The sequence below is a fragment of the Postia placenta genome (genome assembly GCF_002117355.1).
Source record: "Postia placenta MAD-698-R-SB12 unplaced genomic scaffold POSPLAscaffold_9, whole genome shotgun sequence".
NCBI lineage: Eukaryota > Fungi > Basidiomycota > Agaricomycetes > Polyporales > Adustoporiaceae > Rhodonia > Rhodonia placenta.
This window is the reverse complement of record NW_020169840.1, coordinates 1,674,991-1,687,738: the sequence shown is the minus strand read 5'-3', so window position 1 is coordinate 1,687,738 and position 12,748 is coordinate 1,674,991. Positions and strand designations below refer to the sequence as shown.

The window sequence follows — 12,748 nt, the reverse complement described above, 5'->3', positions numbered from 1 at the left end:
TGGGATAGAACATGGTTTCTTGCAGGGAGTGGCAGCTGCAAGCGCCGACTTCGAAGGCATATACTGTTGAGCCAGCTAGGTCACCAAGCTGTTCATGCATTTACCTTAGGCAGACGACCGCACGGTAAGAAATGAATAAATAGGCACTAAAGCTAGACGTACATTTGCCTAGTGGCGCGTGAGCTAAACAGAGATCTGACCTACAGATCTCTGTCGAGGTAGGTGACACTGTCGACCTTGACGTATTGAAGGAGGGGCGTAAGCATATTCCTATGGACAAATTCCGTATGGACAATCAAGCGCCGCAGTGGCGAGCCGTGCGCAGTGCGCTCGGCCACCATGCCATACAAATCGTCGTAGTTCGTCTGATCGAGCATTGTCACATCTCTGAGGCGCGGCCACACGAGCGCACCGTGCATTACCCCCGTAGCACTCTGCAGCCACTTCGGGCGGAGGATCTCGAGGAACTGGTTCGCGCCAGAGTTGATCACGATGAGCTGCGTGATCGTCGAGAACGCAGCCACAAAGTCCCACGACAGTGGACATGTCGCGACATTGAGCAGCATGAGACACTTGAGGGTCGTGTAGCGCCCGCCGGAGTAGGGCAGCCATGCCATGAACTCGCGGAATTCGCCCTCGTCCACGTTCGCAAGCGTGAGCGTCTCGAGCGCGGGCGCGATCAGCAGCGAGCACAACAAGCAGAAATTGTCGCCCGAGACTTCGAGGGAGCGGAGGCGTGGCAGGTGGATGGGGCTATACTCCTCGTGGGGCCGCACGTCAACGTGTTTACCGCGCAGAATTAAGCGCGTGAGATTGGGCGAGGCTGCGAGGATGCCTTCGAAGGAGGACCATGAGAGGCGGAACCATAGCCAGCGGAGGTCGAGCGTGGACAGCCCGACGAGAGGCTCTCGCCGCCATGGGACTGCGACGCTGTCGAAGCGCACCGACGTGAGGGCCTGCGCGCCTTCCGAGAAGAGGCGGGGGATGTATACTTCAAGGTTCCCGGTGCCGTCGGTGCCCGCAAGCGACAGCCGCAGTCGCTGCAATGTTGGTGCCGAGACATCCGCCAGCTCCTCTCCCACAATCAACATCACATGGCGATGGTGCGCCATGAGCGCGAAGCTTCGCCAGCGGTGCAGTTCCGGCTTGATTTGTGCCATGCACGTTTTGACCGTCGCACTGCTTGGTGAAAAGTCGATGCGTGCATCGACCGTGATGTCGAGGAGATGGCCTCTGGAGAGCTCCAGGGCTAGGGGTATCCATTTGCGTGGCCGCACGGGAGTGATATACAGATTCGTCCAGAGCGTCGGTGTGCTCATGGCGACCGCGCGCCATCGCCGTGACACGGCGGAGACAATCATGGGAAATGGGTGCAGGCCCTTCGGCTCCGACAGACTGCCCGCCTGGAATATCAGCACGAGCAGCTCGGCGGGGAGGCACTCGATTGGTGGGATGAGCAGGTGCAGCTCGGTCGTCTTCTCCTTGATCCGGGCGAGCGACGCCTCGATGCGTTGTACCTTCACGATAAGTTGGTTGACCGACTCGGTGTACTGGAAGCGGCCTGCCACGGGATCGGCCTCGATGAGGTAGCGCACACCGCGGGAGATGCGAAATACATCGTCCTGCGAGTGTGTGAGGTGCGCGCCGCATCTGTGACGAATGGCGCCGCTCACCACGTAGCTGGGATCAGCCTGGATCAGACGGATGAGCATCCCCCGCTGCTGCTGCAACTCTATAGCTTGCCGCCCCAATGCCTCGATGATGCGCTTGATATCTGTCCGCTGCTGTGTGCTGAGGCTCATAGTGGTGCACTGGTGGGGTGAAGACGGGTCTCCTGGGCGAGAATGACGGAAAATCTGACTGCTGGCGACCGCAGGTATGTTTACGGGTCGAGGCGTCCACGGGCGAATCGAGTAAGGTGGTGAGCTGGTGACCGGTATAGTCGGGGTGCGATGAGTAGGGGTATGAGGAATAACGCCGCATGTATTGCAAGAGCTTGGCTCAAGTCATCTGAATGGGCCCGCCGGAAGTCGGATGCTGTAGCACGAGACACTCCCACTGGCGTGCTTTCTTCCCTTCACTGCCTTTGTGCGTGTTTTCTTGATGACTTCCGCAGGCGATTGGTAGCAGATAAGCTTTACAGTCGGACTCTGTTGTGACGCCCAGTTGCACGTAGTGTACTCACCATGCACCAACAGAGAGGGAGCTCCCGCCGTGGACGTCGAGGAGCGAGGCTATCTACCGTGAATCTATTCCCGTGCGCAGCAGGATGGGTATCAGTGGTTGAGGCCGAGCTCTTGCCGCTGCCGACCTCGCGGTCCGATCAGCAAACCTCCTTTTCTTACCGGCTCTTGTAATGCTTATCTTGATGAGGTGTCCCACGACAAGACCTGAACTCACAACTATAAGTAGACGCAATTATGGGAACACTCCCTCAGGAGGCCTCAGGAACGATGCATCAATGTAACGCCGCTTGCGTACAGCATTTGAGATCATTCTCAAGCACCGTAACGGCATCTATCATTCAGTTGTAATATTACATCTTCCTTTCAAATAGCAGGATTACTCTTTTTTGTCTTATCCGAGGGAGAGCGCTGGGGATAAGGTTCCCGAATCCCGACCGAATGCCAGGCACAAATGGCAAAACGTGGCGAAACTCTATGTACAAAACTCATCAGTATGCCAAATCTGGCAAAACTTGCAATATCAGATGCTTAAACCCCTTCTAGACTAGGAAATGGCTACGTGCTTTGTACGTGCGCCGCAGACTCTCATTTTAAAGATGCCTGGTGTGACTACTTGCCATATTTGGTGGCATACTTGCCGTTTTCTGCCCCACAATATTCTGCCATCTCTCGTAGCGATTGCAGGTTGACAAAAAGCCCGACATTTGCCCCCAATGCCAAACGAGGAGGGGCCACACCTGATTTCCGCTAGAGCAACAAATCGTCTTCGGTGGGTTGCCTTAATGACCTCAGGAGTCGGATCTCCAAGGCCGTCTGCAGAATGGGGAACGAAGCCCTATTATCCCACTTCTGAATGGCATCATAAGCGAAAACATGTGTATGCTTGAGAAGACTGGGCACCAAGCTGATCCCGTTGGGCTCTGGAGATCATCAGGTGGCGGCCAAACTTTGTTATAATATGTGTTAGGTTTGGAGAAAGGCATGGTCCTGCTTAAGAAAATAGCGCATAACTCACTTTGAATAATGCGCCGGTAGTACGGCCGGCCATTTTGCTCCTGCATGCTCATCCCGTCAGAACAGCAATCAGGTTTTGGTCTCGAAGTAGCAGCCGGGTCTAAGGAGCAGTGATCTATGAAGGGCAGTATTGGACAAAATTATAAACGTGTCTGGCCCCCAGCACGGTTAAGTACTTGTCCTTTTGCTTGCAGTGCAATGATGCAATGATATCATATCGATGATATTGTTAATACTTCATGTAGTAATATTACATGGGGTTATAAAGTCACAGAGAGCCGTTCTTCTTGAGATTAAAGTCGCCTGCTTGTTCGATGATGTGCTTGATGGGATAGTCCTCACATGTCACATGTCACAGCATCTGAATCGAGCCGTGAAGCTCATCGGGAAAGTGAGTGTTAAAGTTCGTCCGAGACCCGAAGCGAGAACGAAGATATATCGCGTTTGTCTGAGCTCTGTCAAACGCGTAAGGAACATACAGGACGGCTCGCGCAAAGTCTGCGAGGTACTACAAACAACGGTGGCATGCGCACGCCACAATCTCAAGTTCCAACAGTGAGCACGCAGATGGGGATCATACAGATTGAGGTCAAGATGACTATTTCGTGGAGATCGTCGTTCACCAGAGGTACGGGAGCAGCGTGCTATGTGCCCCGTAACGCGATGAGGACAAGAATGTACAGCGCCGAGACATCGCGTCCGCAGGTTTTCGGTTTCGCACGTGGCAAGTTTCCAACCACCTGGTATTTCGCCTAAAAACGAGCATTTTAATCTTGTGTCCAGCCTGGACCGTTTAAGTGATCAACTAGCTGTGCTAGCTTTTCATTGGTTTCCTCTCATTCTGGAAGAATGTGCTAGGAAACACAATACATGTGACTGCACTGGGAGAGAGATGAAAGAGGAGGAAGAGAATGAAACTTCTCATTGTAAAAGAACGTGAGCTTTTGTATCCTGACACAGAGGCGGCCGCGACGTATGATGAATCAGAAGTTTATAACACTACGCGTTCAAGTACAATGTAGGACCCGGGTGACTATATTGGGAAAAGACCTACAATCTCTATGCCATCGCCGGAAGCATGGCAGAGAACACCTCTGTGCTCACGATACAGGAGGTTTCCAAGACAGATCTAACCGCCTTCTGTTCAAACCTTGACATCAACACCTTTATGTGAACCATGGTACTACTGCTCATGGACGTCAGAAGCTTGTCGAAAGGGGAAAATCTCCTGCCGTAATTGGCAGAGCGTCCAAGACCTCAGCCACTCCTCACAGCTGCGGTATGCCTACACCGCTTGTCCTGTGTATATCTAGCTTGAAACTTCCCGATACATTGTAGGTCCCTTCTCAGGCCGAGGCGAGTAGGAGTCTTTTTGTACAGCCTTCGTTTTAGGAGCTGCGAATGCTTACACTCGTCAGTGCTGAATAAGGCTCTTGGAAAGTCACACGTTGACGTGACCGCTTGATAATTGCTCGCATGATAGGCACCGAACTCTATCCATCGCATCAACGGGGATGATATGCTTGTAAAGTTGATGTTGTCTTCGACCCTATCAACGTTTCTCGGACGGCGGGGCCTCTTTCTGTCGACCACGCTCGTCTCCAATATTCTATCCGACTATGTGTTCGTCGTGATCGCCCGAACGACGGCTCTCATTCGGCTGCAGCTTGACGCCTGACCTGTCCGGTGTTCCTGTCTTCTCAGCAGCTTATCTACGCAGTGTTGTCTTGAAGCCGGATCCGCCTCGCTCTCACTCCAAGAGCCCCCTGGTGCCGTGCACCCAAATTTTGATGCCGGACGCTATCACACTTCGCATACCAAGCCAAATTGTCCTGGCTGGGAGCACGGTGGAAGGCGCGGTGGAGCTTAACTTTCCCCTCATCCAAGAGGAGCAACTGGAGGGAGTCCGTGTCAAGCTCAAAGGGTCCGTCTTCACGTACGTGCATCCGTTGTGGTGGGACTTCCGGGAACACCGACGCTCGTATCGCTTTCTACCCATTGGCTCGCCTTCGGGCCCGTAGCTTCCTCGGCCAGCCAAGGACGGAGCTCACCGAGACTCTCGACCTGGACATAGTCCGTATCGAACACCCCGTCTGGACACGGGGCACCGCCTACCCCCCGCCCGACTCGCACGTTCTCAGCATCCCCTTCTCCTTTGCACTTCCCGACAGCGCCCCGCCGTCGTACCAGTTCTCCCGCCTGGACTGCCAGTCCGTCGTTCGATACCTCGTCGAGGCCGTTGGCGTGCGCGGCACGCTCCGCATGAACAAACGCGTCGTACAGCCTATTGCGGTCCTTCCTGTCGACCGCATCGGTGCCCGTGTGCGCGAACGGCTTGGCAGAGGATGGACTGGCAAGTGGACCAGCGCTGCCGCGGAGAAGACGGTGCGAACGAGTCTATGGGGAGGCTCTGCGCGTGCCGAAATGACAGTACGTTATGAGACGTTTATCTTGGGCTGATGAAAGGGTTGACTGTTGCTCAGCTGAGACTGCCAACAGTACCTTCGTTCCCGCTGTTCACGCCTGTTCCATTCACCATTACAATAATCACTACGAGCAAGACTGTAAAGCGAGACTCAATAGCTGAAGCAAAGCCGATATGGCCCATGCCGCCTACTGATTCTAAGGCAATCCGCCTTGAGCTCAAGCGACAGACACGCATTTTCACTCAACATCTCAGCAGACAAGCAATGGAGAAGGTGTCTGCCATTGGCGGCATGGCTGGGTCCCTAGGTAATGTCCATGTCACGACAAAAGATAGGCAGTGGATCCCTTCGGCATCAGATGCGAACAAAGGAAGCTGGAGACAGGAGACGGAGCATGCGTCGACATTTGTGTTAACGTGTCCGCCCGCCTTCAACTGGCCCAGTCTCAATATCGCTGTACGTGACGACATTCCGAAAGCACGAAATATGCTGAGTATCTGCCCTTCGAATAGTACAGCCTGTCTCTTCACATACAGTTCGGAGGATGGAATACCACCCTGAGCACAGACGTGCCGATTGTGGTTACCTCTGGGATGATCCTACCACCTATGCCAGCACCTGCCTACGTGGATCATGCAGCGCCGCCCGATGGCGCACCTGCGGCGAATGGAGCGGACTACGCACTACTGCACTCCACGTTAGATTTACCTCCGTCAGTGTGATTTTTTTACATTTGTCCATATGCTAATATCTGGTTGGGATAGCTCATACTGGACTGTGGCAGAATCAGACAATCATGCAGATTGACTTGCAGATTGAAGAGCCGGACGGACTACCTTCGACCGTATCCCAGGCTTGTGAGTAATATTCGCAATCACGGAGCATACAGTAGTTGCCATCAGACTCCCTGTGCGAACCCATTACGGAAGATGACCGAAGTCCCAATGCCACGGTAGCATGACTGCCCTGTATCCGTTTAGCCGTGCCGACATTGCCACTTCTGAGGCTTCGCCGTATCGGACTTCTGCGGCTAGGGCATTGGGAAGACTGCCTATGCGAGTTCAGCGCCATGTCTTCGATTACCTCCATTTGGGTCCTCGATAGTTGCTCCATTTATCTTCTACTTCACGGAGTATTTGACGGAGGGGAGTAGCGCCATTCGTTCTGTGCGGGATCTACCAGCTGCACGTTAGCATGTGCGCAGAAGACTTTACGATAGGTTGCCACGCCATTGCTGTCTCGTCTCCGTGGGTCCACTCCGGGTGGCGCCATCTCGAGTGACATTGCGCATCCTTATCCAGACGGGTTGGGCTGCAGCCGGATCCCCGAAGCGGTCGGCGTGCGGTCGGACGGGGTTGCACATGAACAATCGCTTCTCGTCGACCCCGATCGTGCCGACGCATGCCAGCTGTTGGACAGCAGGGAGATTGAAATGACTGGAAAATTGTCGCTGCTGAGAAGACGGTGCGGACTAGTATATGGGCCATCCGCGCCTGGAGATCACGGTAGGTTGCACACTGTGTCACGTAGAGACGGGGGTTTGACGGTTGCACAGGTTGAAGTGCGGACGGGTCGTTGGTTGCCGCTCTTCACACCTATGGTGGTCACCACGAGTCAAAGCATGAAACGGGACTCGGTATCGGATGTGCCGCCTATCTCTCCGTCCTTGATCTTCAAATGTGTTTAGCTCGAGCTGGCAAGGAAAACGCACATATCCATGTAGCATCTCAGCATAAAAGAGATGGGGGAAGGTGTGTGCATGGCTATCTCTCACGACAAGGGACAACAAGTAAAGCCATCTAGAATTGGATCCGACCCGAGGAAAATGGTTGTGGCGAGCACATTGTCCCTCTACGTTTATATTGACGCGTCCGCCTATATTTAGCCGACTTGTTTTACACTCGATGTGCGTTGTCCCCATTTCTCGTGTCAATATATTTCATCAAGTTAGGACCCGTTGGACAGTACAATGGCACCTCGCAGGCTCATTTAAGAGGATGGGATAGCATCTTGAGCGTAGAGGTGCCAACAGCGATCAGTTCAGGAGTTGCCTCGTCGTTTGTATCTGCACTTGCATATGGAGATAATATGGCTCTCAACCGGCGACGAATCAGCGGCAGGAGCACTCGAGAAGGATAACAAATTGTTACAATCCATACTCGATCTGCCTCCGTCAGGCGCTGGTTCGTATTTCTTCTCGGACGCTAAACACTCCTTTTGATATAGTCCGTCATGGTATGCAACTGAGGTGGTCGATCGTACAGCATAGACGTTTAGTTGTCGAAGGGTACGGCTAGCTGCTCGACCAGCTGTCAGTCCTAGGTTCACAAGGGAAGAGTACATTATTATCAGGCTGTCTTGCCCCAAGATGCCACGGAAGAGTACACGTAAGTCTCAATGCACCGATATCTAATCTTTTGTGTTTCCGCTCAATGTATGAGGCTTGCCATTCGCGCTACGCGAGAATCCCCCGGCTTTCTCCAGTTTGGTCAATGTTAGAACGAGTCTCCGTCTATTCCTCAATTTGGCTGGTCTCTCCTAGTCGCTTCTTCTCTCTTCCATTGCACGGTTGGCTGACTGAGGGCCTTGATAGAGTTCAATAGCGAGGACGTTCGTTTGTATTTCGGTCGTCCACGCTGCGCATGCGTCATAAGCGCATACGCAAGCGGCTTAACAGTGTGTACACTGACCTTGCCGTCTTGACCCTGTGCTTCGGCTCTTGGAGGATCCATCTCAAGTGGCATTGGATATCCCGATCCTGGTGGGCTGCGCGGGAATGGGAGCATCTCTGTCGCGTTCGATTCCTTTCGCGGGCGGCTGCGCTGCATCGATGTCGACGCGATAGGACTGAACTGCACTGGTGCTGGCGGCGTGGCGAAAGATTGGCCGGAAGAGGAGGTATTACGGTTGGACTGCGGGTATTGTTCTGGTGAATTGGAGTCAAGTTGCGGTAAGGGAGGCGGCGATACGTCGTCGTAGGTCTCCGCGGCTTGTGCCTGCACCCACTGGGTGGTGCGGTCAAGAGCCGGAGAAGGCGGGGCGCTGAAGTTTGGCTCTGTGTCCATGTGGATAGAAGAGCGAACAGCAGGCAGGAGGCAGGGTCGTCAAACCTTCCAGCCCAATGTGGACGCGGCGCCCGCGCCTTTATGCTCTGTACAACGGTGCGCGATTAAGAGGCTTTTGGGCCCGAACATACCCGACCACCAGTGGTCGACCCCATTGTCCCTATTTAAGTGGACGGCCCCGGTGCTGTAGCGGTGAATTCCGGTTGTCTGCTGTGGGTCAGGGAGACACATATACCTCCGGGGAAGATTGAATGGCCTTGCTTTGTCTTGAGTGGCATGGGAAAGAACGCGATGAAGGCGCACCATACATGGATAGCTCAGCCCTCGGGCTTTGTTCACATACCCCAGCTGGGGGTTTACGTTCGCGGCATTCCACTGCCGAGTGCACACCGGGTGCCTACGAAGGAATGCTTCTGTGCTTCTTGGTGATGTCCGAGCTTGTTATGGCACATTGGTTGACTGCCCGACCGTACACCTTTCCACGTTCTATTCGTCAGGAGTACATGAAGAATTGGCAGAAGTAGAAGTCGCGACTTACTCAGTAATCATCGACGCTGATCACAGTCGAACTCGTGGCTGCCGTCTCCCGCCAGCCAACGTGTGCCAGCGGTAAGCTCCTGCCCTTACAGATCTGACCTGACGTCAGTTCAAGCTTCGAGTGTACTCCTTTATACTACGTCTATAGTAATTATCAACATAATTGGATGGATGTCCATGGCATTAACTCACCAAATAAGAGTGGGTGCATCGGTTACCTCAAAGAAAGGTGACATAAAGTTATCAGCATAGAGAATATGTACTAAGTTGGCGCATGTGTACGGTCAGGACGGTTACCAAAATGGCTGACATTTTTACTTCGCGTAGTTTGTTATGAATTTGGATACCAATTGTCGCGTATTACAACTTCAAGACGACTATGGCCGCAAAACTGTAACTCCGCTCGTAGAAACAAGCGCCCGATAGTCGGGGTATACCATATATGGGTAAAGGCGCTGAAAAAGGCCCGTCTGACGGCTAGCGCCATGCGGGTTAGTAGGTTGCTAGTAGAGTAGTAATCTGGGCGGTCTTTGCTCGCTAATAAAATAACCCGGTTTCCGCAGTGATGCTAGGAATGTGAGTCGTGACGCCCCGCAACTACTGAATGATGATTAATTGACGATCAATGTGTAGGTCGGTCTCAAGCCGAACGCATGCGACACGAGACAGCGCAGTCGATGACAAAGACTTGCTCAGAGGCTATATAATGCGCGATTGCAGGCCTTCCAGATATACTGTATAACAGCAGAAACAGCGATCAAGTCATGACAAGCTTCACAGGGGATATATCTTTCCCTCAGGACTCTCCTGGACAGCGGTACGTCTCCGTATATGCGCTACACGCCGGCTCGCTATTCCCTCCCCATGTCGAAGCCTTCGGGGACAGCATACGCCAGAGTGGGAGCTTGAAGGCCCCAAGCTTTTCGTTTTTGGTGGAGCATGAAGTACACGGCCGGCTCCTATTTGACCTTGGTCTGAGGAAGGTATGCGTATGCTCCGCTGTATTATCGTGATGTTCAACTGATTCTTGCGAAGGACGGGAAAGGCTACCCACCAGCATGGGATGAGATTGTGACCCAGCTCAAGGTAGATTGCTCGAAGGATGTCGCCGATCTCTTGCAGGAAGGCGGCGTCCAACCAGGTTCAATCAATTCAATCGTCTACAGGTACTGTGAAATCCGCGATTCGTACGCTCTACGGCCGATCTCATGTACATATAGTCACCTCCACTTCGACCATGTCGGGGATCTTGCGCCTTTTCCACAAGCCGAACTTATCGTGGGCGCCGATACTGCAGTCCTCATGCAGAAGACATATCCTAGCGATCCTACTGGTCTCTGGCCTGAATGGCCGAGCGGACAGAAGGTGCGCTACGTGAACTACAGCGATGCGGACGCGCCCGCTCGCCTGATCGCCCCACTCGGTTCGTTTACACGGGCGCTGGACCTGTACAACGACGGATCGTTCTACCTGCTAGACGCGCCGGGACACCTCCCAGGGCATCTTGCGGCGCTCGCGCGCGTCTCGCCAGACAGCTTCATCTTCCTCGCGGGTGATTGTTGCCATCACCGCCAGTACTACACTCCGGGCGTGCGCCTTGTGAGCCAGGAACATCACCACGATATCGACGTCGCGCGGGACACGATGGAGAGGCTGAAGCGGATGAATAAAGAAAGGAACGTAGTACTCGTGCTCGCTCACGAGAGCCAGCGACTCGAGGAGGGCATGCCGTTGTTTCCTCGTAGTCTGAATGAGTGGGCGAAGGAGGAGATGGCCAGGAAGCCCGGCGCGTAAATGTATGCTTGAAGGAAGTCATTAACAAGTGATATGTATTTCTCACCATAAATCGTGGTTAATCTACATCCTACAGGATTTGTGGGCTAGCCCTCGTGTGCGTATAGACCCTGAAACAGAGTTTGTATGACAAGGTTAGCCCACGGGCCCCTTCTTCTACTTCGCTAAGTCTAATACGGTACTTGCAACCATTTGATCTGCAGACACTATAACTCAAGTTGAGTCGCCTATTCAAGACACCATGATTTGTCATGTGAGCCGGGCCTTCAGACATTTCTGAATATCGGTTTCATGTAGATGTTGGACCGTGTTGTAGACTCACACTGATTACTTCCCTTACTATTGACCTGAAGCATCCCTCACTCTTGATATCAGGGGTTTAAACGGGCACCGGTACTGCCATGAGGTTATATAGACCGCGTTGTCCACCCAATCGAAAGTTACACCTATGGCCGGCGTCGTTTAAAAGCACATGGCTCTCGACGTGGCGAGAGAGACCAAATGATCATTGACTTGCTTTTGTATAATTGGCCTTGGTGTTTCCCCTACTGGAGGTCGTCTGAGCATCACCTTACATGCCGGGCTTTACAGTGAACGTCTTTGTAGCACCGGTTCGTGAATGCAATGCCGATATTTTGCGCTTTGGATACAAACCGAACTCGACAGGCTCATGACGTGAGTATGACCGTGAACCTGTGTTGCACCTGGTTTGAGCGTCGTGACGTCGTAGCAGTACATGAAAGAAGTCCATTGAATGTCAAGAGATAGACAGTTAATTTCGTAGATAAGATTAAGAGCAGGGTCCGAGAGCATGTAAGCCAGATCGATAGCACAGTTACAGTTATACACGTCTCCTGTTACCAATGAGACTGAGGTTCATCTGCCAGGTGCTGTCGGGGTTCATTGTGACCCATATGCCGTGGAAAGTGGTCTTGCCACCCAAGCAATCCACACGCTTGAGACCTTGTCTCAGCACGTACCCAGGCAGAGCGGGTGTCCCCTCGCAGCGCCGATAGCACGCGTCTGTCATCTTCGTATAGTTGTCGGGATCCAAGCTCGCGACATATTGCACTTCCTCCTCAGACATCGCCGTCTGGTAGTACTCGTAGATACCGAAAAGTATGTCCCTGACAGTGACGACATTATCTCGCTCGATGACGATCGGACCCCAGAAATCGCCTGCCATGCCCGCGTCGCATAGGATGACTACTTTGGCGACAGCCGGATGCGTCGCTGGGTCGCGGAATTTGGGTGCGAGGTCCACGACGGTGTTCCGCCCAGTTATGCGTTTGGCCACAGTGGGGTATAGGAAGATGTCCCAGATCAGCGAGGGGGCGTTCGGATTCGTGGGGTTGGGCATGAGCCAGGGACATAGAGTGACACCGACCTGTGTGGTGGTGATGATGGGTAGGGCCCCGGTGACTACAGGTGTCCATGCTAGTTTCCCCGCAGGCGATACAGAAGCCCAGTTGGATGGTAGCATAACGGGAGGATGGAGCGAGACGGAGGTCTGTGCTGGTGGCTGTAGTGCAGACGAGGCGAGGTGTGCGGTAACTGGGACTTGGACTGGCGTAGAACCCAAGTTGATGGGTGCGAATGTCGAAATGGGCGTGAACGCCGGAGTAGGGACTTGCAACTGCATTTGAACGGGAGTTGTCGCAAATGTGGGGAATGTCTGAATTTGTACGGGCGGCTGCGGAGGCGCGGATCCCTGGTAATTGAAGAT

At 53.4% G+C, this 12,748-nt stretch overlaps 6 protein-coding genes across 6 annotated transcripts; 3 read left to right on the top strand and 3 right to left on the bottom strand.

Moving 5' to 3' along the window:
• Positions 1–120: 120 nt before the first annotated feature.
• POSPLADRAFT_1074876 (hypothetical protein) lies at positions 121–1,802 on the bottom strand (the record flags this gene model as incomplete). Its single annotated transcript, XM_024482753.1, has 2 exons — positions 121–1,622; positions 1,674–1,802. The coding sequence occupies 2 exons, from the start codon at positions 1,800–1,802 to the stop codon at positions 201–203; spliced, it is 1,551 nt and encodes a 516-aa protein (XP_024338039.1). The 3' UTR covers positions 121–200.
• Positions 1,803–4,687: 2,885 nt separating this feature from the next.
• Positions 4,688–5,660, top strand: POSPLADRAFT_1066496 (hypothetical protein; the record flags this gene model as incomplete). The annotated part of the gene is made up of 2 exons (XM_024482081.1): positions 4,688–5,136; positions 5,222–5,660. The coding sequence occupies exons 1-2, from the start codon at positions 4,991–4,993 to the stop codon at positions 5,658–5,660; spliced, it is 585 nt and encodes a 194-aa protein (XP_024338038.1). The 5' UTR covers positions 4,688–4,990.
• A 146-nt stretch (positions 5,661–5,806) lies between these two features.
• Positions 5,807–6,433, top strand: POSPLADRAFT_1047479 (hypothetical protein; the record flags this gene model as incomplete). The annotated part of the gene is made up of 3 exons (XM_024479299.1): positions 5,807–6,082; positions 6,139–6,338; positions 6,391–6,433. The coding sequence occupies 3 exons, from the start codon at positions 5,807–5,809 to the stop codon at positions 6,431–6,433; spliced, it is 519 nt and encodes a 172-aa protein (XP_024338037.1).
• Positions 6,434–7,949: 1,516 nt separating this feature from the next.
• On the bottom strand, positions 7,950–8,806 carry POSPLADRAFT_1074874 (hypothetical protein). Its single transcript, XM_024482752.1, has 2 exons — positions 8,317–8,806; positions 7,950–8,262 (listed from the first exon to the last, which is right to left on the bottom strand). Exons 1-2 carry the CDS (start codon positions 8,689–8,691, stop codon positions 8,146–8,148), a joined length of 492 nt encoding a protein of 163 aa, XP_024338036.1. The 5' UTR covers positions 8,692–8,806; the 3' UTR covers positions 7,950–8,145.
• A 1,186-nt stretch (positions 8,807–9,992) lies between these two features.
• On the top strand, positions 9,993–11,022 carry POSPLADRAFT_1058161 (hypothetical protein; the record flags this gene model as incomplete). The annotated part of the gene is made up of 3 exons (XM_024481006.1): positions 9,993–10,211; positions 10,264–10,394; positions 10,449–11,022. The coding sequence occupies 3 exons, from the start codon at positions 9,993–9,995 to the stop codon at positions 11,020–11,022; spliced, it is 924 nt and encodes a 307-aa protein (XP_024338035.1).
• Positions 11,023–11,863: 841 nt separating this feature from the next.
• On the bottom strand, positions 11,864–12,382 carry POSPLADRAFT_1146096 (hypothetical protein; the record flags this gene model as incomplete). Its single annotated transcript, XM_024485883.1, has 1 exon — positions 11,864–12,382. The coding sequence occupies one exon, from the start codon at positions 12,380–12,382 to the stop codon at positions 11,864–11,866; it is 519 nt and encodes a 172-aa protein (XP_024338034.1).
• Between the last annotated feature and the right edge of the window lie 366 nt (positions 12,383–12,748).

Coding starts and splice junctions, on each gene's coding strand:
- POSPLADRAFT_1074874 (XM_024482752.1), bottom strand. CDS start 8,691: ATGGACACAGAGCCAAACTTCAGCGCCCCGCCTTCTCCGGCTCTTGAC. Junction 8,263..8,316: donor CACAGGGTCAAGACGGCAAG/GTCAGTGTACAC, acceptor ACGCATGCGCAG/CGTGGACGACCGAAATACAA.